This window comes from Pelophylax lessonae (genome assembly GCF_965119305.1).
Source record: "Pelophylax lessonae genome assembly, chromosome: 8".
Lineage (NCBI taxonomy): Eukaryota > Metazoa > Chordata > Amphibia > Anura > Ranidae > Pelophylax > Pelophylax lessonae.
In genome coordinates this window covers 163390752-163415600 of record NC_138775.1, presented here as the reverse complement: position 1 = coordinate 163415600, position 24849 = coordinate 163390752, and the positions used below count along the sequence as shown (strand labels likewise).

General features: G+C 42.5%; 1 protein-coding gene across 1 annotated transcript in view; it reads left to right on the top strand.

The window, feature by feature from the left end:
- Positions 1–24849, top strand: part of AKNAD1 (AKNA domain containing 1) — an 84800-nt gene that overhangs the window by 51358 nt on the left and 8593 nt on the right. The window contains exons 15-18 of the mRNA XM_082265909.1: positions 2121–2231; positions 15426–15536; positions 16787–16919; positions 18052–18172. Of these exons, the coding sequence (XP_082122035.1) occupies positions 2121–2231; positions 15426–15536; positions 16787–16919; positions 18052–18172 (476 nt within the window). The remainder of the gene's footprint in view (positions 1–2120; positions 2232–15425; positions 15537–16786; positions 16920–18051; positions 18173–24849) is intronic.

Genomic DNA, 24849 nt, shown 5'->3' with positions numbered 1-24849 from the left:
GCACTCGATATCTGGAGCAGGACAGTGAGGAGGTTTTTTTGCTGCATGCTTTCCTTCTACAGCTCCAAAAAATGAACCTATCAAAATGAACCTCTCTTTCCCCCATGCTAGAGACTCTATTTATATGTAGACCAGAGACCACCCACAGGATTTAAATATTCCTGCTGACCTCTCACAGGTTGTTTTGTGAGTAATGTCAGCAAGACATGGTTGCACTTCCCACCAAAAAACACATGGTCAATTGGATATGCGGCAGCCATCTTTACACATGACGTCAAAGCTCACCAAACCACCTGTGGGTGAGAGATATTATTACACATGTATGGGAACATTTGTCATGAATCAGTTAAAAATATCCACAACTGATACAATGCCATTGCCAGAAGGTTTGCTTTGTCTCCCAGCAAAGTCTCAAGAGCATGGAGGAGATTCCAGGGGACAGGCAGTTACTCTAGGAGAGCTGGACAGGGCTGTAGAAGGTCCTAAACCCATCAGCAGGACCGGTATCTGCTCCTTTGTGCAAGGAGGAACAGGATGAGCACTGACAGAGCCATACAAAATTAACTCCAGCAGGCCACGGGTGTGAATGTCACTGACCAAACAATCAGAAATAGACTTCACTGAGGGTGACCTGAGGGCCCGACCTCTTCTAGTTGGCCCTGTGTTCACTGCCTGGCACCATGGAGCTGGAATGGCATTTGCCATTGAACACCAAAATTGGTTCACCCTGAGCACATGTGACAGACGTGAAAGGTTCTGGAGAAGCCATGGAGAACGTTATGCTGCCTGTAATGGCCTTCAGAATGACTGGTTTGGTGGGTCAGTGATGGTCTGGGGAGGCATATCCATGGAGAGATGCCCAGACCTCTACAGGCTAGACAATATTACCCTGACTGCCATTAGGTATTGGGATGAAATCCTTGGACCCATTGTCAGAACCTACGCTGGCACAGTGGGTCCTGGGTTCCTGCTGGTGCACAACAATGCCCGGCCTCATGTGACGAGAGTATGCAGCCAGTTCCTGGAGGATGAGGGAATTGATGCCATTGAATAGCCCCACGCTTACCTGACCTAAATCCAATAGAACACCTCTGGGACATTATGTTTCAGTCCATCCAAAGCTGCCAAGTTGCACCTTAGCCTGTTTAGGAGCTCAGTCATACCCTGGTTTAGATCTGGAAGGAAAAACCCCAGGACACCATCCGTCATCTCATTAGGAGCATGCCCTGAGGCTGTCAGGCATGCGTACAAGCACATGGGGGGTCATACAAACTACGGAGTACCATTTTGAGTTGCTGCAATAAAATTTCAGCAAAATGGACTAGCCTGCTGCATCAATTTTTCACTTTGATTTTCGGGGAGTCTTTGAATTTAGCCCTCTGTAGGTTAAGAATTTTCATTTCCATCAAACTATCCTTTTTATCTTTCGATCCTAACAGATTACCCAGTCCATATCAGTATAGATATCTAGCATTATCCCCATTGAGATCTGATGTGTTTTCAAAGTGTCCCTTTAATTTTTTTGAGCAGTGTATAATAATAATAGTATGTAGTAAATGTAATTTTGTTTCAAAAGCAAACAATGATGTTCAGAGCACAATAGCTTTTCTTCAGAATGCATCCTTCAGTGATGATTCTTTAAAGAATGAGTAAACTAAAATTGTATTAGTTGCTATGGTTCACTGAACATCGCACCTCTTCTCACGCTTCGATCTGTACCGGCTAAAAAATAAACACGCTGGTATTATTTTGGCTGTTGAGGAAGATCCTTGTTTAGGCAGAGCACATGGTAATCATTTATTAGAATGTTTTTCATAAAAACTGCCTTTTTGCCTCACAGCAGGCATTTCAGACCTTATAAAATTCGATTTTCTTTGTTTCAAAGAAATTCTAATAAAAAATGCCTTTGCTAAAATCTGTCATTCAGCTGTCCTTTTATTTTACATAGGACCTTTGCAAGAGTTTTGACCTAGGTCTGTTTTCTATAAGTTTACTGTCCAATAAGCATGACACCAGTACTATCTTACAACAGAAAATGCTAAGCCTATCTTATTACTTTTTTGAGGATTTTTCTCACAGTTTTAATCTTTCATTTTATCGTGTCTTCTGCTCTGTTCTAGGTAATGCGAAAACTGATTCTTTTAGATCTAACTGGTTGGTAACCTCACATTCTCGGATCTCAAAATACAGACATCAGATTTCCAGGAGTAACAGAACGTACCTGTCCAAATGTATAGCTGATTTAATATCTAATATTCTTCCATCGTGATTAAAAACATACAAAAAAAAAAAAAAGACATATAGGTTTATCAAAGTTTTTTTTTTTTTTTTTTTTACAATCAAAGTGATTGTAGAGGTAAAAATCTTTTTACCTTAATACATTCTCTGCATTAGGGTAAAAAATCTTTCAATAGTAGCTCATCCAGTTTTCCCCTAAACACTTACCTAAACCTGATCTTGATCCAGCTCTGTCCTGTCTGATGCAGCTCTTCTCTCTTTGCTCTCTTCAGACAAGCTTGGCTTTTGGTTCCTGCTGCTCTTAGTCAAAGTCTGTGAGCAGAGAGCGAGGGGAGGGGCTAAGCCAAGCTTTTGTGTCAATAGATGCACACAGCCTGGCTGGGAATCAAGCCTGCACGAGTTCCAACCTCATAGCAAGCAGCTTGCTATGGGGACACTTGGAGAAGAGGAAGTGGCAAGAGTGCTGATGGGGGACCCCAGAAGAGGGGGTTGGTGCCACTCAGTGCAAAAGAGCAGGTAAGTATACATTGTTGTTAATTAAAAAAAAAAAAAAAGTTTTACAATCACTTTAATTTCTTATACACTTAATCTGCATTTCACAACTGTCATTGTAAATAGTTTCAATTATGAATGGACAGTAGTAAAAATCTGAATCTCCAGGGTTCAGTTATTATAATAGTGCAACTTGAACTCTTAAAGCAATAATAAACCAAAAATGTAAAAAATGTAATATTTTGCAACTCACCGATCATTAGATTTGGTGGCTACATTAATTTAATTATTTGCTTAGCCTGTTTCCCTCTGTTGTCACCTGGTGATCTGGCAAGTAACACACCTCCTGTATTAGAGTGCCACCACTCTGGATGAGTCACACAAGTGTGAAAGGGGCCTTAACCACTTCCATACCGAGTCATAGTAATATGACGTCGGCATGGTGGTTGTACGGATCCGGGCGGGCGTCATATGACGTCCGCCCGCTCTAGCTGCTACTGCGCGCCCCCGGGGGCGCGCAGCGCAGCGATCGGGGGTGAGGCTCGTCCCTCGGACATAGCCCATCCCTGATCAAGGTAAACAGCCAATAGAAATTGGCTGTTTACCACGTGATCGGCTGTGTCAATCACAGCCGATCACATGAGCGGCTCCAGCACGAGCTGCTCGTTCTCTCTGCAATGCGCGCCCCCGGGGGCGCGCAGAGCAGTGATCGGGGACGAGGCTCGTCCCTCGGACAGAGTCGATCCCCGATCTAGGTAAAGAGCCAATGAAATTGGCTCTTTACCACGTGACCGGCTGTGTCCAATCACAGCCGGTCACAAATGTCAACAGAGAACATATCACGTATCAGTATCACCTATCAGTATCAGTACTACTCATCAGTACCTATCACCTGCCTGTCACCTGCCCATCAGAGTACCCGAGTACCTGTCACATGCCTATCGGAGTACCCGAGTACCTGCCACCTGCTCACCAGTACCAGAGTACGTGTCACCTGCCCAACAAAGTACCCGAGTACCTGTCGCCCTTCATACAGCCACCATGTCTAAGTCCAAAAAGGTTTATATACGTCCTCCGTTTAAACCTAAATACCGGTGTTATGGCAGCAGATAGCTGCCATAACCCTGGTATTTTTTTAAACGGTGGACGGTTGGCTTTCCGATAAGGATGGTCCCAGCGGCGGATTCGCCGTGGGATCACCCTTCCGGGATGGCGGAAGAGGTGCCCCCCCCTCCCGCCGCGTCCGGTCCTTTTCCCCGCTTACCGGACCCGCCGACAGCGGGGAAAACGATCCGGTCCCGGATCCTCACAGACAGGATGTCGAGTGAGGGCAAGCTTGCCCTCACTTGACTCTATGGTCTTGGAGGACCGGAGCTACGGAAAATGTTGTTGCCTAGCAACCGGTTTAAAGGTCCTTTTTTTTTTTTTTCATTTTATATAATTTTTTTTTTTTTTTTTTCTATCTTTTAGTGTACTTGTGAGATCTGAGGACTTTTTGACCCCAGATCTCACAAAAAAGAGGTCCTGTCGTGCCTTTTTCTATTACAAGTAATGTTTACATTTCTTGTAATAGAAATAAAAATGATCCTTTTTTTTTGTTAAACGGTGTAAAAATAAAAAATAATAAATAAAATAAATAGTAAAAAAAAAAAAAAAAAAAAATTAAAGCACCCTGTCCCCGTTAGCTCGCGCGCAGAAGCGACGCATACGGAAACCCCTCCCACATATGTAAACGGTGTTCAATCCACACATGTGAGGTATCGCCGCGATCGTTAGAGCAAGGGGAATAATTTGAGCCCTAGACCTCCTCTGTAACTCAAAGATGGCAACCTGTAGAAATTTTTAAATTGTCGCCTATGGGGATTTTTAAGTACCAAAGTTTGTCGCCATTCCGTGAGCGTGCGCAATTTTGAAACATGACATGTTGGGTATCTATTTACTCGGCGTAACATTATCTTTCACATTATGGAAAAAAATTGGGCTAACTTTACTGGTTTCTTATTTTTTAATTAAAAAAAGTGAATTTTTTCCAAAAAAATTGCGTTTGGAAGACCGCTGCGCAAATATGGTGTGATAAAAAATATTGCAATAATCTCCATTTTAATCTCTAGGGTCTCTGCTAAAAAAAAATATATAATGTTTGGGGGTTCTAAGCAGTTTTCTAGCAAAACAACTGATTTTAGCTTGTAAACACCAAATGTCAAAAATAGGCCTAGGCAAGTGGCTAGGATGCATGATGATGCTCCTTGGGTGTTGGGCCCCTCTATATGGCTAGGCTGTGAAAAAGTCTCACACATGTGGTATTGCCATACTCAGGAGGAGTGGCAGAATGTATTTTGGGGTGTCATTTTTGCTGTGTACATGCTATGTGTTAGGAATATCCTATAAATTGACAACTTTGTGTAAAAAAAAAAAGTTTTCATTTTTTTCCCACATTTTCCAAAAACCTGTGGAAAAAAATGATATGTTCAAACGACCCATAATGCCTCATAGAATATACGTTGGAGTGTTTGCTTTCCAAAATGGGGTCATTTTGTGGACTTTTCCATTGTATTGGTGCTCTAGGGCCTTGAAAAGTGTGATAGGTAGTAAGAAAGTTTTATGTGTATTTATGCTCCTAGAACGCCTGAAGGTGCTTCTTGGACGTGGAGTATCTTTTTGTGGCCAGGCTGTGTAAAAGTCTCACACATGTGGTAACGCCATACTCGGAAGGAGTAGCAGAATGTATTTTTGGGTGTAATTTTTGCTGTGTACATGCTATGTGTTAGAAATAGCTTATAAATTGACAACTTTGTGGGGAAAAAAAGAAAAATTTTTTTTCTTCATTTTCCCAAGAATTGTGGGAAAAAATTACAACTTCAAAAAACCCACCATGCCTCTTACTAAATACCTTGGACTGTCTACTTTACAAAAAGGGGTCATTTGGGCGGTATTTGTACTGTCCTGACATTTCAGGGCCTCAAGAAAGGAGATAGGCAGTCAGTACATCTGGTGTGATCAATTTTCAGTAATTGGTACCATAGCTTCTAGACTCAATAACTTTCACACAGACTAAATAATATACACTAATTTGGGTTAATTTTACCAGAGACATGTAGCAGTATACATTTTGGCCCAAATGTCTGAATAAAAATTAATTTTTTGCAAAATTTTGTAATTGAAACTAAAAAAGTGTTTTTTTTCAAAATTTTTGCTCTTTTTTTGCTTATATCACGAAAAAAAAAACCCCCAGTTGTGATCAAATACCACCAAAAGAAAGCTCTATTTGTGTGAAAAAAATGATAAAAATTTTGTTTGGTTACAGTGTAGCATGACTGAGCAATTGTCATTCAAAGTGTGAGAGTGCTGAAAGCTGAAAATTGGTCTGGGCAGGAAGGGTGTCTAACTGCTCTGTATGGAAGTGGTTAAAAACACTAACAAATTGAAGCCAAACTCCAGCTAACACTTTATAAGCAGTTACAGCAACAGCTGTTTTTCTTTGGGGGGTAAAGAGTTTCCATAAACAAATAAAAGCTGGTCATTGTAAGTACCCCTGTCAGTGGTAAATGGCTTCTTTTGAAAAACAGCAGACTTACTGGCTTGATCACCAGATGAAAATAGAAGTAATAAAGACTAAAAAAGAAAACGAATGCAGCCATCATATCTAAATATTGGAAAGCTGTAATAAAATAAATGCTTGCTTTTGGGTTTAAAACTGCTTTTGTTCAGTCTTGACATCGCTTTTGTTATATAATAGTTTTTCTGTAAATAATCAGAAATAAAGTATTAATGTATATGTAAGGATGCACAATGTGGATATTCTAATAATTACAAATACCAGTTGGTGACTGTAATGGTTTTGGGTCAGTTTTCTTGTTTTTTGTTTTGAAGTGTATATATTTTTTAACTTTTACTCACAGGGTAACTAACGGAGAATTATTGACAATATTTACAATAATTTCCCTTTCCTGGCTCTGCCTCATGCCACCCACACTATGGGTCAACTCTGCCCCTCAACCCCCATATAGGACATTACTAACTAGCTAAATAAAAGACATCCAGTACCTGGTGAAGGTGCTCTATTGAAAGTCGAGATAGACCAGGGAGGGTTATGTGCTGGTATGAGGCAGAGCGAGGAAAGAAAAATTACTGTAATTTTTTCTACAATTTAAAATTTTCCTGGCTCTGTGTCATGCCAGTCACACCATGGGAATTACCTAGCCTATCTTCATGGAGGGAAGAAAATACACAGACACCAAATGCTGCTATAAAAATGTATTAATGCGACAAAGCGGAAGATTAGACAGATGTCCTCATCAAGCTGCCCTGAGATGAAGCTACATCTAACTTGTAATGTCGTATAAAGGTGTTAGAACTACTCCAGCTTGCCACTTTACAGACCAGCTCCGCCAAAACTTTAGACCAGGTGTCTTCATACTCTCTACTCAAAGAGCTAGTGTACTGTCCTTCAAACTGTGACTGTTTTTTGGACTGTGGCCAGTGGGAGTAAACAGTTTCCCATCTTTGGTATTAGGAGGAGGAATAGTGCCCTATCGTTGGTGTCAGTGGGCTAAATATTGCCCCATTATTGGTGTCAGTGGGAGGAATAGTGGCCCATCGTTGGTGTCAGTGGGAGGAATAGTGCCCCTTTTTGGTGTCAGTGGAATAATGCCCCATCGTGGCTGTCAGTGGGAGGAATAGTGGCCCATCGTTGGTGTCAGTGGGAGGAATAGTGCCCCATTGTTGGTGTTAGTGGGAGGAATAGTGCCCATCATTGGTTTCAGTGGGAGGAATAGTGTCCCATCATTAGTGTCAGTGAGAGAACTAGTACCCCATCATTGGTGTCAGTAGGAGGAATAGAGTGGCAAGAGCAATGACCCACTCTTGCTGACAGTGGGGGGAATAATGCTCTAAGGCCCAGATAGAAGCAAGCAAATGGCCACATCCGGCCCCTGGGCTGCAGTTTGGAGACCACGCCTTAGCCCAAGTTGCCCAGGACTGCTGTGGTGGAATGAGGCAATATTTCTTGAGGTGAGGAGAGACCTTCCAAAGAATATGCCACTTTAATTGTTTTTACTATTCAAGATGAGAAAACACTAGGGCAGGGATCGGCAACCTGTCATTCAAAATCTACCTGTCAAATTGATGGTTCAGTGCTGTCCATAGAAACCTTCCCACATCCCTAATTAATATTGAAAAATTGATTGAACCTCTGGTCCCAGTTACCAATAGGATCATGTGAGGGTGGGACTTTACCGGGTAGGTAACATAGTAAGGTAAGCGAATGTATAAAAATATAATTTTATTACAAAATCACATAAAAAGCAAGCATCAATCGATACAGCCAATACAATATTTCAAGACATACAAAAAATGCATAGATGAGTAATAAAACAACTAGGTCCACTCATTCAACGCGTTTCGCGGGTTGATATACCGGAAATTGCTTCATCAGGAATCAGTAGGAGATTCTATTCATCTATTATGCATACATAGTGGATACATTTAAGCACACATTCAAATTTGAACGGACTCCAAATCATGGAATGACTCCCCGGGGTCGACATGCCCACATGCCGGCTAAAGCCACCCAACAGGTCCTATTGTATCTGCTGAGAGTCAACCATAATGGTGCAGCCTGGACCAGCCAATTGTAACGGTACAAATCCGTGGCGGAAAAAGGACCTCCTAACAGGTTACCCAGTAATCTGTAAATGGTTGAATGTATTTTCCACCGTTAAAGCATGCGTGAGCACGGGAGGTAGCGGCTTTTTATGTGATTTTGGAATAAAATTATATTTTTATACATTCGCTTACCTTACTATGTTACCTACCCGGTAAAGTCCCACCCTCACACGATCCTATTGGTAACTGGGACCAGAGGTTCAATCAATTTTTCAAAATCTACCTGTCGTTCACGGGCAAGTGACGAGTAGATCTCATCCATTCCTTGCCGACTCCTGAAACCTGGACAGGAACAATAGCAGCTGGAACTGATCCCCTTTCATCCTGTACCCTCTGAAAGCTGCCTCTCTTCCAATCCCTTCTGCCATCTTTCAGCGGCTGCAGGAGAAAAGGGTATGGGTTCCAGTAAACGCTGCCCCCACTGTCCAGGTTACTCTTCCTTCTGCTGCCTGGTACCCCCAGTGTCCTCCCCTGTTCTACCCGCAACACTGCTGGAGAGAAGGGAAAGGGGCTGGTAAATATGTAATTTAACGACCCCTTACTTTTGTGAATGAGTGATTGGTGCCGATCACTCACTGTGTTCATTCATATCTGAAACTTAATACACATTGTTTACTATGCTTCAATTTGTAAATGAACAGTAAGATCTGTAGAGAGCTATTTCTGTTCATTCATTCTGAGGCTGCAGAGATAAAGATTGGGAAATGTGCCCTTAATATCCTTTCTCCTCCTCAAAAGTGATATATCAGGGGTCTGTTTAGATCCCTGATATTTCACCAACTCCCCCCAACCGGGCGGCTAGGGCGGCTAAAAAAAAAATGGAAAAAATAATAAAAATAAAATTGTAAAACAATAATGCAAAAAAATTGTAATAATAATAAAAATAAAATAATAAAAATAAAAAAATAATGACACCATCCACTGCCCTACTGACAAAGTTCACTACTATGACACCAACCTCTGCCCTACTGACACATCCACTGCCTTACTAACTACTGACACCGTCCACTGCTCTACTGACACTGTCCACTGCCCTACTGTCACTGTTCATTACTCTACTTACTGACACTGTCCACTTTTAAGGTAGGCTACGTTTATATTTTTACAGTGACATTTGTTTTATAATGTTTTTCTGTTTTCCTTACTATTTAGTTAGGCCTTGCTACATAATTTCTTAAAAAAAAAAGGGTGCCAAACCCTGGTGATCTTTGATCATATTCATGTTGTTCAAGTAGATCTCCATCTCTCCAAAGGTTGTCTACCCCTGCTCTAGGGGGAGTGGGAAAGCCCTTCCTGAGACCCCCTAGAAATTACAAAGAGGGCGTCTGATTTCAGAAATGGCTCAGTCCAAGACAAGTAAATTTGAAGGAGAGATTTTAGGTCTGAAGGTGGAATGCCTGGAAGGACAGACTATCAGTTGAAGTGAATTTCTCAGTAAACTTTCGGTAGGAAGCTAGGAGAAGGCCTTCATATAACACTATCTGTAAAAAGGTGCAGAATGGTTCCTTACAGGAGAAGGCACTAGTATCCAAAACTCGTCTTGCTGAATCTATTGCTGTTACAAAAAACATTTTCAGTGTGAGGTACCACAAAGGGCTCTTTGAATCTGGAAAAAAAGTGCAAACTAATTTTTCAAAATGAATGGCAGATCCTACTTCGGAACAATCAGACAGTTAGGAGGATAAATCTTGATTGCTACATTTAGAAATCAGATCACCAGGAGGCTCTCTTGACCAGAATGTATCTGTAAGGGCCAACAATGCAAATACATTCACTTTCAGAGTGCTGTAGCTCAATCCAGCGTCAAGCACTGGCTGGAGGAAACGAAGCACATTCGACACTGAAGGAGACTGAAAGGAAAAATTATGCTGGGAAGCAAAGTCTTCAAACTTCTGCCACAGCTAGTGGTATGTAGACTTTGTAGAAACCAACCTGGTTGTTAGAAGAGTGGATACTGCTGACTCAGAAATGTTTATGTCTTGAAGCTTGCTGCTTTTAAAATTCCATGTAGTCAAGGCCAGACAGACTGGGTTTGGGCTAGACTGGCTATCCTGCAGGAACAGGTCTCAGGCTTGAGGAAGTCTGATTGGAGGACATGTTACTAGGTGACACAGGAGGGAGAACCATGGCCCCCTTGGCCAGTATCATGCAAACACTCCCTTCAGATACTGGGGATTCAGCATCCACTCCTCATGGCTCGATAATTTCCAGCTCACCTGGTTTGCCAGGGTGTTCTAAGGCCCTGGAAGACAAGAAGCGGACAAATCCTGAAAATGGCTCTCTGCTGATACAAAGATTTCTGCCATTTCTTGAAGAAGCTGCAACTTTGTCCCCTCTTGCTTTATTATGAAGAAGACAGCCGTCTTGTTGTCGATCAACAATCTGACCCTCTGGCCCCATATGATGGGTAGGAATGCTTTCAGCGCCTCTCTGGCTGCTTTGAGCTCCAACAGATTGGAACAGCAAGGAATCAGAGTGCTCCATTCTCCCTGAGCCCTCAAGTCCCGACAATGGGCTCCCTAACCCTGGAGACTGGAATCTGGTGCAACTATGATCCAGTCTCAAGGGTTAATGGGTCTGTCTAAAGAAAGTTTGGAACTCTGGGTCCACCATGAGAGGTCCTGGCGAATAAAGCAAGGTATCTGGATGATTTGAGCAATGGATACGCGATTCCACTAACTCAGGAGAAATGGATTGGCATATTGTTATTGAGGCTGAAGAAATCATATCCTTGGACTCAAGAATTCGATCTTATGCTGTGGAAGGTAAACTCTGTAATGCACTGTGTTAAAGGACATCCCCAAGTATATGAGGCTCTGGGAAGGGACCAGCTGTCTCTTTTTCCTATTCAACAGCCAACTAAATTCTGTGAGTTCTTCAAGTGAACTTCTCCTAGGCCGGGCAAGAATGAGAACGTCGTACAGGTAATGAAATACCTGGACCCCACTTTCAGGAAGAAATGCAATCACTGTGACCAGAACTAAGAAGGTCCTTGGTGCCAAAATGAGGCAGAACAGTAAGCATCTGAATTGAAATGGCCTGCTCCCATAGTGAAATCCCAAGAACTGTTGAAGCTTGGTGATCGGAATATAGAAGTAGGCATTTTCTAGGTCTACTGAGATCATCCAAACTCCTCTCTGTATTATTGCAGTAATAGTTTTCAGAGACTACATGCAGATAGATTCTTGCTTTAGATAGGGGTTTAGGGGATCGAAGTCCAGAAATGGATATCACTCGCCTTAGGATTTCTGCACAAGGAAAAGGAGAATACACCTCCCCCTTCTTAAACTTTGGAACTGAAACTATGGCCCACAACTCCAGCAACTCTGTAATATTGAATTCCAGCAATGACCATTTCTCTGGAGATGCTGGAACATTTGTATATACAAAGAGAGACCTTGGAGGAGGGTTCTCAAATTGAAGGTGAAACTCCTTGCATACTACTCTTAGAACACAGGAATCCGAGATTCTATCTGCCCAGATTTTACCAAAATGGGCCAGCCATGCCCCCACCAGCAGGTATCCTGCTTTTCTAGATTTATGCTAGCCATACCCTATACGAATCAGTTTTTCGTTCATATTGTCACATATACCTAGTGCAAACAGTTCGGATGAGAAATACATTAACCTTTCAATTTATTGGTCATTCAGTTGAAATTTTCCAAACTTGTCCTTCGTTTTTTTGGCTCAAAAATGTCACAACAGATTACTGATTTGTGCCCATTAACTGGCTGAAAAATGAACAAACTGTCCAAGTTACTGATTTTTTAACGATTTTTCGTCTAGTGTATGAGCAGCATTGGACTGGTCCCCGAAGCAATTGCAGCCAGCACGCCACGGAAAGTAGGAGTACTCTTTGCCTGATCGGTAGAAGTATAAACCTTTGAACTGTTTGCAAGACTTCCTACTCACACAAAAGGGCTGAAAACCCTGCTTCCAATCTTGGGGGAGCAGATTTCCCTCCAGTCACCCAGCATATAGTGTTCTCCAAAGTTTTCCCAAAGAGAGTTCCCCCTGAAAATGGGATACAACACAGCCCTTGCTTAGGGGCAGAGTCAGCAGACCAATGTTTTAACCTAGAGAGCCTCCCTGGCCATGAACCAGCGCACCATGATTCTGGCAGTAAATGTAACCAGATCTACTGCTGCTTCAGCGATAAACTGTGCTAAAAACTTTAGACCTTGCCCACTGAATCTTCCTCTGGGGGTGAGAACTGACTCGACTTCAAACGGCCAAACCCTCATGGCTCTGGCAATGAAGTGGGAGCGACCGCAGGCCTTCAGGCAGCTCACGCTGTGGAAAAGACTATTCAATCCAAATCTGCTCTTCTGTAAAGAAGGTTCCACCTTCGGAGGCATCTCCCAGGATTCCATGTCAGATGACCGTACATATAGTTACATATTTTTTAGCCTGTTCTAAACAGTCTGCTTCCTGTCTGGCTTAGCCACTTCTTCCTCAAAAAGCCTCTTTATCTCTTGCAATAGAGGACATTTTGGAAGCTCCCTTCTTATGTTTGGGTAATACTTCCTATGCTCCCATGGTGATGGAGAATCTTCCTCCCATTCAATTGCTTGCTTCACTGGCAATATGAAAGAAGGAACCAAGACAAAATTAAATGAAAAAACTTCTAAATCTTCTTCCTTAGAGTCAAAATCTGGATTGGCTCTAAAGGCTCAGGGCTCTGGAGAACCATCCTCCTGTGCCCTCAAACAAGCATGTGACCTACTGCTGGAGGAAGCCAGGAGAAAACTCTTCATACCTTCCAAAACCGGTTTGGAATGGGACTTTCACAGATATCAGTAAACAGAATATATAAATCATAAAAACTTTTATTTTAAAAAAATCGAATTAAAATCTCACAAAAAGAAAAGAACAAGTATAAATTAGTGATAATGATTTAAGTTGGGTGCAAGTTTATCTGGGGTGTAAAAATACTTAATGCTATTATATCTTCATACCTTCCTCTACTGCTTTCTTAATGTAGGACTTAATATCCTCATTTACTGCCTGCCTGTTCTGAGACACTTCTATAAAGCAAGTCTCGCAAAATCGTTTTGATGGCATAGACTCTGCTCCACAAGCCTGCTCTCTGGGGGCAAGCTGGCTACGGCTAAAGTTTGAACTCCCCTGGTGATGCCGGAAAGAAAGGCTAAAAGCTGACGAAGAATGATGCCATGCATGAAGCTGCTTTGATTTAGCCTTAGAATGGGAATCGTGTTGAGACGGTGAGCAATGATCACTAGAGGAAGAAACAGCTCTCTTGCGACTTTTGTGTATAGAGAGGGATTGATGGAGGGTAGCAGGATACAGTATATGACAGCAGCTCCAGGAAATGGAGGCAAGAGCTGCAGCATTGGCTGAAAATAATAGGATCTGAACCAAAGCCATGCAGTAAGAGAGAGAAAATCAGGAGTAGGCTCACCAACCGCATTCAACAGAGACCAGTCGGCAGCCGGATAACAGTGGGACCAGGAAACAGCACTCTGGCTTTTAAAAAGAGCACCCTTGCATTGTCCAGTCAGGCAGCTTCTTTCCATCCTAGCCAATCTGTTCTGGCTCTCTGCCACCAATCAGGATGGGCATAATGGCATCATAATCCCACACTGCTTCCCATGGAATGCAGATGAACTTCAGACAGGTTACAGTTAGGTTGCATACACAGCTGAGCACCGAGTGAGCGCGTATTTTTGCACTAAACACATAGGGCAGCCCATTCATTTAAATGGGCTGTCCTATGCGCGACAAATGCATTAAACTTTGTACACATTTTAACCGTTCATTTTGACATGCACAAAATGGGGCATCTGCTGCTTGGGTTTGCAGTGTATTTGAGGTCATGGAACATTTAGATGTAAATGGAGCCTTAGGTTTGCATTCACTTTGCTGTCCTCCTTTCCTTGTTAACCACTTCAGCCCATTTTTTGCATAACGGCATTGCGTTGCTTTAACTGACAATTGCGCGGTCGTGCGACACTGAACATAAATTGATGTCCTTTTTTTCCCCACAAATAGAGCTTTATTTTGGTGGTATTTGATCACCTCTGTGGTTTTTATTTTTTGCGCTATGAACAAAAAAACTGACAATTGTGAAAAAAAACTAAACAATATTTTTTACTTTCTCCTATATATCATTCCTAGTAAAAAAAAATCAAATTTCTTTATCAGTTTAGGCCAATTTGTATTCTGCTACATATTTTTGGTAAAAAAAAAATCCCAAAAAGCGTATAATAGTTGGTTTGCGCAAAATTTATAGCGTTTGCAAACTATGAACTAGATTTATGGACTTTTTATTGTTTTTATTAGTAATGGCGCGATCAGCGATTCTTAGCAGGACTGCGACATTGTAGCAGACAGATCTGACACTCAGTGACACTTTTTGCAGACCAGTTACACCAATACAGCGCTCAGTGCTTCATAATATGCACTGTTACTGTATAAATGACACTGGAAGGGAAGGGGTTAACATCAGGGGCGATCAAGGGGTTAAGTATGCTCCTAGGGAATGTTTTTTGTAGGGGGACTGGTCTGATTGCAGGAAGGGAGAGATTGGTGTTCCTGATTAGTAGGAACACACGATCTCTCCCTTCCTGTCTGACAAAACAGCCGCCTGCCTTGTTTACATAGGCAGACAGCCGTTCTGTCAGTTTCCTTGACAATTGCGGGTGGCCAGCAGCGATCACGGCCGTCCGACCCGTAGACTGGCTGTGTCTAATCACTTCGGGAGCGCGGCGCCGGTGGCGCGCGCGTGCCCCCTAGAGCTTTAAAGCAAAATCACATATATGTGATATGATTTTGCGCTTAAGGGCCACCCTGCCACAGTATATGTATGGTGGGCAGTCCTTAAGTGGTTAATATAATGTACAAATCAGATCCCTTAATATATGTGTTATATCTATATGTTTTGGTTTACCTTGATTTCTTCCTGTCAGTCTAACCCAAATGTAGAAATGTAGAACTGAACAATATCATTTTCATACTACATTCTGTGAGCTAATATATAATATAACATTTGTGTGGATTTTCTTTTTCAGGTTTTACCCCTGTAGTATCAAGTCCATCTTGGAATAAATACAAAAATGGAACATTTTCTGCTGGAAATCAAAGCACAATGCTGAACTCTAACATATTAATGACAGATAAGGGTAAAACATTGCAAGCTTTTATGATGTGTCCACAGTCTAATTTTATGCAAGCCTCTTCATTGGGTATTTACTGAGTAACTGAACATGGGTTCCTGATATTTAATCAAATGTATTTTATTGTGAATCTGCTCACCTGCTTCTTCATAGCTTTTTGTTTGGTTTCATATTGTCCCAATATCAATGTACAGCACCAGAATTCTTAATCCCAGCACATAGCACAGTACACAAAGATGTACCCCTCCCTTCTCAGGCATGCATTAAATGAAATCTTTGCAGGATGCCCGCTCTTCTTCCTAATGCTGTACTTCCGGTGCTGTGATGGTAAATAGTTATTTTACATGTAACAGGATCCCCGAATGGGCAAGAGAACCCTGTAAAAAAAAAAAAATAATCAGACTCTCCCCCTTCCACAGAACATTATACACGCAATGTTAATTTTTTTTACTGCTAAACTTGAGCTTTAAGATGCATAATGAGCTCTGTCCTGGTGATCAAAAAGTGATGGAAATCAAAAATTGTTACTAAAACAGGAATAAAGGAAAAAATCTTCAAATGGGGACACTTGTGTTAGTTGTAAGGGCCCCTAGCAACCAGAAGTCACAATGTCCTGCTTGGAGCCTTACTCAGAGGAAGGGACAACTACCATTAATTATGTTATCCAAGCTGGGCTATTTATCAGGGATACAGTTTTGTATTACAGTAGGGAGAAGCATATAACTCAAGCCCTCCTACCAGCTTTCATTTACACCTACAGAGTTAATGGCAGACTTTGTCATAGGTCAAAGGATCCTGCTTTGAGCTGGCTCTGTTCCCTCTGTCCATTCTTCATAAGTAATAGTTGTGTTGTGTCCCAATATGGCCAGCTTACATTACACTGAGACACACTAAACCAAGTATAAGAGTGCTTGAAAAAAAAATCAAATAATGGTGGTTACAGGCCAAATCATGGAAAGGTTTTTGATAAATAGCACACCAAGTCTGTCCCTGCTACTACAGTCTGCTTCCTATAAGAACGCAAGAGGGAGTAGATGCACTGATAACCTAAATTATCTAGTAGTCAGACACCCTAGTAAAGACAGTCCAGAAAGACCTTAAAGACAATCCAGAAAATAGAAGCATGTTCCTGCTATAAGGTTGCCTGAAAAGGCTAGGAACAAAGTCCAAAAGTTTGCGCAAAAGTTATAGCCTCCACAAACTATGGGATACTTTTATTTATTTTTTTACAATATGCATATATTATGTTTTTACAGCATTGCACAAGCAGAAGCCATATGGAGCATCTAGATCCAGAATTGTAGGTGATTCACAAAACCAAGTTAGCCTTACAAACCAGCTAGATGACAGCAAGTACGATATGGACAGACAGTACATGCATTTAAGCAGGTAAACTAAAATGAATGTGAAATTTGGCCCTTTTGTAAAAATTGATTAATTTTGTGAATGGACACTTCAAAATTGTGTAAGTTTTGCTTGAGGATGCTGAAATTGATGTAAAAATGAGAGTGGTTTAAGTCCCCATTCACACTAGCGCGACTTGTCAGGTGACTTGGTCACCTGACAAGTCGTGGTGGGTCGCCTGCCATTGATTAGCACAGGACCCGTTCTAATAGGAGCGACACAAGTCGCTCCGACTTAGAAAAAGGGTCCTGTACTACTTTGGGGCGACCTGGAGGCGACTTGCATTAACTTCAATGATATGAAGTCCGTGCATGTCGCGCCGAGGGCGCGGTGCACGCTGTGCACCGCGACTTCACAGGTCGCCCCGGCAAGTCGTGTCGCCCCTGTGTGAATGGGCTCTTAATTGTGTGATAATATTAGTGGGGCATTATGGCTGTATAGTGCCATGGTTTTACCTTGGTTCATTTCCCAGGGAACTATTTCTCCATTAACTTTGTGGGTTTCTCTGTATTTGTTTAGACTTTATAAGCTCTGGTTGACTCGTACAACCCAAAAACATAGTGATAGATTATTTGGCTTTAACTAAATTTGGCCCTTAAGTGCTTGTCTGAATGATTGTGGTAGAACTCAAAGGAACTATTTATCTCTATGGATTCGTAAACAAAATTATAAGATGATTCAGCAGTGTTAGAAAGTCCGTCAGTCCTTCTTTGGGATCATGTTGACCCAAAAAAATGAAGTAGATCTAAACCCAATCAATACAATTTTCACTTAATAGTTGTGGTCATTATGAATTTTAGCAGATAAACCCTCTATTGTGGTAATAATGACCTTTACTGCACTGATAAAACACTTGTTTTTTTTTTTTTTTTAACTATTAGGGCTCACTCAGTGAAACACAATGTACATTATCATACGTCATGACATGTGTTGTGCGATTTTTGAAGGATCCCATAAAAAAGATTTTACAGTATTGAAAGAATCTATTCACATTATTTTTAGCCAACAAAGTATGCACAATACTTACCTTCTGCTAAAGCTCAGCTTTAGAATACATTTACCACTGGCTGAAAAATGAATTTATAGTGTTTGTACAACCATAATGTTTGTGTTGCAGGTACAGTGTGCAATCTTCAGCTTCCCATCATTCACAGCCTTCTGCTCCAGTTACATCAAACTTGCAGAAAAAATCCTGGTCAGATGTAAAGGAGAGCCCTCTAGATTATAATGACTTTAAGGTAACAGTGTTAGGACTTTCAAGTCAATTTTTTTGTTTATATTAACAGGCATTATTTGCTTAATTTTATATTTGAAAAAAATATTTTCAATTACGTATAGGTTTTATCAAACGAATTACTGGTAGTTATTATTTCCTGTTATAAATATCAGTTTGTGCTATTTTGTATGTAAAAGGCATTTCACAAAAAAATTATAGGGAATTTTCATTTACTCCCTTTATATAAAATGGCAAATATTGTACATGCCAAGCCTGTTTTTTGTATACATAAGTGTTTAATCTGTACCTGATCAGCTGCAGACAAGCATCCCCCTGCTTCTGTTTTAATCAATTCTATGGATTGAGGCTTTCAGCACCTTTTCTGCTTCTGCCTAATTTTTCATCCATTAGTCCTTAAAAAACAGTCATCAGGGGGAAACCTTGTAATGAGGAAGTAAAGCCCAGCATCTTCCAAGATACTATGTACTATACTGTATCTATGCAGTCATCCTAGGTGGCTCACTCCTGTTTTAGGCTACAGAACAACTCCCCCTCTTTTCTTCTCCATAACAATGGGGGAGGGTGTTTAGTCCACAGAAATTAACTTGACAGGGCTGATAAATCTGTTGGGATTTCAGTGTAGAACAGGCAGACTGCTCAGAAAGTTAACAAACTGACTGTTTTTCTGACAGGATCAACAGGGACTTTTCTGTACTTTCAGTTTTAAAGATGTGCAGAATATGTTTTTTTTTCTATCTCTGGCTTCAGTAGCAATGCACACTTGGCAAATAAGAATGGAGGGCCTGCTCCCTTAAAGTGATTGTAAAGCCACTGTGTTTTATTCATAGAAACCCCTAGTGTTCGATAATGTTATGTGCCCAGTGCATGTGCTTTATAAAAACAAATCTTTGTCTAATACCTTTTATCAGAGCACCGCTCAGAGCTCATGTGACTGCCTGCCTCCCTCCTCTCTTGATCTGGCAGCTACAGCGGGAGGGGCTGAGCATCCCCCGGTGACATCAGCTGGGAGGAGAGGAGGAGAGATGCAAGCTGCTCCCTGAAATAAGGTATAAAACGGCGTTGTTTTTATAAAGCACACACTGGGCAAATAACATTATCAAACACTGAGAATTGTATGAAAATTGACAAGTAATTTTAGCAGCAGGAAGGAAGGGGCGGGCCCTGACACAAGCTGACAGGCAGAGAGTGAGGGGGGAGAGGACAGAGGAGAGACAGCAGATGATGGATGCACGTAATTTGACCATGGTGTCAGGGCTCAGCAGCCATGATAAACCGTGGTCAGTTTACAGAGGGGAGGGCAGCACCAGGCAGGATCAGCCAGGTATTTTAGATGATAGAAAGGGCCAAATTACACAGCACAAGCACTGTGCTGTTATTCATGCTTTAAAGCAACAGGATCTATTTTTTTCATCTTTTTTTTTCCAGGGTAACAACCACTTTAAGGCTATAACCTCTGGTTGGTTTTGCTTAGTGCACTCAGAAAAGTGGACATATTTTCTTCAGCTATTATTTTTCTGTTCATTAGGAATATTTTCCACTATGAACAGCTACTGGTAGATTCATGCCATATATTTAATATCAAAGATTCTCTAGTTAGCTTTCGAGCACAGGATTTTCCAATTAGTGTTCTCTCATCAACAGTCCTGTTGTCAGCAATGACATCCCAGCTGTGTTCCATGTTGCACAGGTCTCCGCTATTTAGCTCTGGCCAGTTTTCTGGTAAAATTGGCAAAATGATTTAGACCAAAGCTGTAGTAGTTTGTCTGTCCCTGTCTCTCAGGATTCATGGTTATGCATGGCTGTGGCAGGTCTTTTACTGTTAGGAAGTATTTCCCTTAGAGTAGGGGTCTCCAAAATATGGCCCTCCAGTTGTTCAGGAACTACAATTCCCATCATGCCTAGCCATATCTGTGAATGTCAGAGTTTTACAATGCCTCATGGGAGATGTAGTTCCACAACAGCTGGAGGGCCATAGTTTGAAGATCCCTGCCTTAGAGGGTTAGTTCACCTTTACAAAACTGCTGCTTCTGCAGGTAAGTAACATTTGTAGACAAGAACAAACTGTGCAGCTCTGACTAAAGATGAATAATGCCCTTTCTATAGGTGTAGGCCATTTACGTATCTTATGAAGCCTGACTGGAATACTCCAAGTATGTTGCTAAGTGAAGCCTAGTCATTACTGCTCACCTCCACCCTTGCAGGAGTGAGTTTTTTCTCTGGTTCAAACTTCCTTACATGAGCTTCCTCTACCCTTATGAGTAGCTCTAAGCTCAGCATTTGAGAGCTCACTCCTGTGATAGTGGAGGTGAGCAGTAATGAGTAGGCCCCACTTAGCAATGTCCTAGCAATGTCCTGGGAGTATCAGGGGCGTACCGTGGGGTTGGACAGAACGGCGCCCGCCAGGGGCGCAGGCCGAGGGGGGGGCGGAAAAACACTGGCAGTGTAGTGCAGAAGCAGAGCACTTACTGCTCCTCCCGGTCCTCCGTTCAGCCGACGACCCCCGCCCCCCCCGCTCCGCTCCATTCCCGGGGAAGCCGCCCGCTGTGTGTCCATACTGACTGTTAGTGTATGACTCGGAGCTCGGTGTCACAGGGCTCCGCCCACAACAGCTCGTCATCAGAAGGCTCCTAGGCAGCTCCAGGCTCAACAGGCTGCAAATGGGGGATGAATTCTGCACTCTCTCTGCCAGTGACAGAAGCTTAGCTGGCTCCCGGAGGCTCAGCATGAGACAGACATCGGGCGGGCGCCCCCCCTCCACTCCCCTCCACTCCCCTGCCATGACTGGCAAAACGGCAGGGAGGGAGGCAAGCCTGTCGGCTCTGTTACAACAAGAGAAGAGTAATGAGGAGGCGGAGCCCAGATCCATGTCCTGGGGATGATCGTTTCCTATTCACAGCACCTGGTTGCATGACTTTAAGGTAAAGTGTATTGCACTGAGTTAGAGGGGAGACAGCCTGAAGATAAATGTGTGCACTTGTAGCTGCTTCTATGCTTGTTCCCAGCCACAATAAAGCTTTGCTAGTGTGTGACCTCCGTGACCAAGAAATCAGGTCCAGCCTGCTCCTTGTCATCTTGCTGAAAGGTGCTTTACTGAGTATCACACACACCTTCCAGCAAATAGGGATTGGTACATGGGGGCACAAGAGGGAGTGCAGACAGGGCTAGGGGTCCTCTCTGTCACACCCCCTCTCTCTCTCACTCTCTCTCACTGTCACACCCCCTCTCTCTCTCACTGTCACCCCCTCTCTCTCTCACTGTCACCCCCTCCCTCTCTCACCCCCCTCTCTCTCCCTGTCACGGTGCCCCCCCTCTCTCTCACTGTCACCCCCTCTCTCTCTCACTGTCACCCCCTCTCTCTCACTGCCACCCCCTCTCTCTCACTGCCACCCCTCTCTCTCTCACTCTCTCTCACTGTCACCCCCTCTCTCTCTCACTCTCTCTCACTGTCAACCCCTCTCTCTCTCACTCTCTCTCACTGTCACCCCCTCTCTCTCTCACTCTCTCTCACTGTCACCCCCTCTCTCTCTCACTCTCTCTCACTGTCACCCCTCTCTCTCTCACCCCCCTCTCTCTCACTGTCACGGTGCCCCCTCTCTCTCACTGTCACCCCCTCTCTCTCTCTCTCTCCCTCTCACTGTCACCCCCTCTCTCTCTCACTGTCACCCCCTCTCTCTCTCACTGTCACCCCCTCTCTCTCTCTCACTGTCACCCCCTCTCTCTCTCACTGTCACCCCCTCTCTCTCACTGCCACCCCCTCTCTCTCACTGCCACCCCCTCTCTCTCATTGCCGATACAGCTCCTCGCCAAGGGCGCTGGAGACCCTAGGTACGCCTCTGGGGAGTATTCCAGTCTGGGTTCATGAGATATGTAAATGGCCTACAACTGTAGCAAGAGCTGCACAATTTGTTTTTATCTACAGAGGACGCTTACAGTGGATATAAAAAGTCTACACACCCCTGTTAAAATGTCAGGTTTCTGTGATGTAAAAAAATGAGACAAAGATAAACCATTTTAGAACTTTTTCCACCTTTAACGTGGCCTACAGGCTGTACAATTCAATTGAAAAACAAACTGAAATCTTTTATGGGGGGGTAAAAAAAAAAAAAAAATGAAAATAATGTGGTAATGTGGTTGCATAAGTGTGCACACTCTCTTATAACTGGGGATGTAGCTGTGTTCTGAATTAGGCAATCACATTCAAATTCGTGTTAAATAGGAGTCAGTACACACCTGCCATCATTTAAAGTGCCTGTGATTAACCCCAAATAAAATTAAGCTGTTCTAGTAGGTTTTTCTGGACATTTTCTTAGTTGCATCCTACAGCAAAAGCCATGGGCCGCAGAGAGCTTCCAAAGCATCAGAGGGATCTCATTGTTAAAAGGTATCCGTCAGGAGAAGGATACAAAAGAACTTCCAAAGGCATTAGATATACCATGGAACATAGTGAAGACAGTCATCATCAAGTGGAGAAAACATGGCACAACATCATTACCAAGAACTGGACGTCCCTTCAAAATTGATCAAAAGACGAGAAGAAAACTGGTCAGGAAGGCTGCCAAGAGGCCTACAGCAACATTAAAGAAGCTGCAGGAATATCTGGCAAGCACTGGCTGTGTGGTACATGTGACAACAATCTCACAAATTCTTCATGTGTCTGGGCTATGGGGTAGAGTGGCAAGACAGAAGCCTTTTCTTGCAAAGAAAAACATCCAAACCCGGCTACATTTTGCAAAAACACATCTGAAGTCTTCCAAAAGCATGTGGGAAAATGTGTTATGGTCTGATAAAACCAAGGTTGAACTTTTTGGCCATTTCAAAAGATGTGTTAGGTGCAAAAACAACACTGCACATCACCAAAAGAACACCATACACACAGTAAAGCATGGTGGTAGCAGTTTCATGCTTTGGGGCTGTTTTTCTTCAGCTGGAACAGGGGCCTTATTCAAGGTAGAGGGAATTATGAACAGTTCCAAATACCAGTCAATATTGGAACAAAACCTTCAGGCTTCTGCTAGAAAGCTGAACACAAAGAGAAACTTCATCTTTCAGCACGACAGCGACCCAAAGCATACATCCAAATCAACAAATGAGTGGCTTCACCAGAAGAAGATGAAAGTTTTAAAATGGCCCAGCCAGAGCCCAGACCTGAATCTGATTAAAAATCTGTGGGGTGATCTGAAGAGGGCTGTGCACAGGAGATACCCTCACAATCTGACAGATTTGGAGTGTTTTTGCAAAGAAGAGTGGGCAAATATTGCCAAGTCAAGAGGTGCCATGCTGATAAGACTTCTACCCAAAAGACTGGGTGCTGTAATAAAATCAAAAGGTGCTTCAACAAAGTATTTTGTTTAAGGGTGTGCACACCTATGCATTCATATTATTTTAGTTTTTCATTTTTACTTCCCTTGACCTAAAATATTTAAGTTTGTTGTTCAACTGAGTTATACAGATTATAGGTCACATTAAAGATGGAAAGAGTTCTGAAATGATTTTTGTCTCATTTTTTTACATCACAGAAACCTGACATTTTAACAGGAGTGTGTAGACTTTTTATATCCACTGTATCTACATAGGCAGTTTTTTGGTAACGGTAAACGAACCCTTTAATTTACCTGTGCTTGTTTTATTGTGGCTGGGCACTGTGCGATGAGGGCTGTTAAACTCAAAGTGCAGGGGAAAGCACAATAAGTTAAATAGGTGTGCAGTTTAGACATCAACCACTAGGAGGAACCCTTTGTTAATATATTTTACAGGCAGTGCTTGGTAGCCAGGTATTGTTTAGACCTGATCCACCATTTGCATTTTCTACTGCCATCTTCTCAGGTTGTGATTTTGATGACAAAGATGTATAAAAACTAGCATGTGTGTGTGTGCACCAGTCTCCCGTTCTTCAGTGTCTCTCTACAGAGGTATGTTGTAAGTGGAGACAGCACTAAGGATATTATTATTATTATACAGGATTTATATAGCGCCAACAGTTTGCTCAGCGCTTTACAATGTGAGGGAAGACAATACAGTTACAATGCAATTCAAAACAGGAGGAACTAGAGGGCCCTGCTCGTTAGAGCTTACAATCTAGAAGAATAGACAGTGTTGACATGGGAAACCCTCCCACCGAGCCATTGTGTTCTCTTGACAGGGGGAGGGGGGCTGTCCCCACGGAAGAACACAGCGATTATTGCTAGAGGCTATAACAGCTTACAGATTGATCAATCAACTCACATTCAGTCCACCCATACAAGGTTCGAATCTTGGCCGGTTCCTGCTTAATCGGCCAAGATTCGAACAGCCTATGGTCGACTTAGCTATGCAAACGTTACCTGCAGATACAGTGATGAAATGTTGAGATTCTTGGAGAATTCTTTTAGCATAAAAACAGTTCTTGGTCTAAATTTGCTGAACCAGCCAGTCCAAGTCCCATCTACACCTCTTTTAGATTATTTAAATGGAAAAAGCGATTTCAAATGCTTTGCCCCCATATCTTTTTAAATCCCTTGGCAGACCCATAGACATCCACAAGCTTCTTTCTGAGGGTCTTAGAAAGCTCTTTTGATCTTGACATGACAATACCACATATATCAATGGTAAAAAGAGCACACACATGGCCCTTAATATCTGAGGTAAGATAGATTTCACCTGGATACTCCGTAAGGGTGTTCTAATCATTTGGACATAATC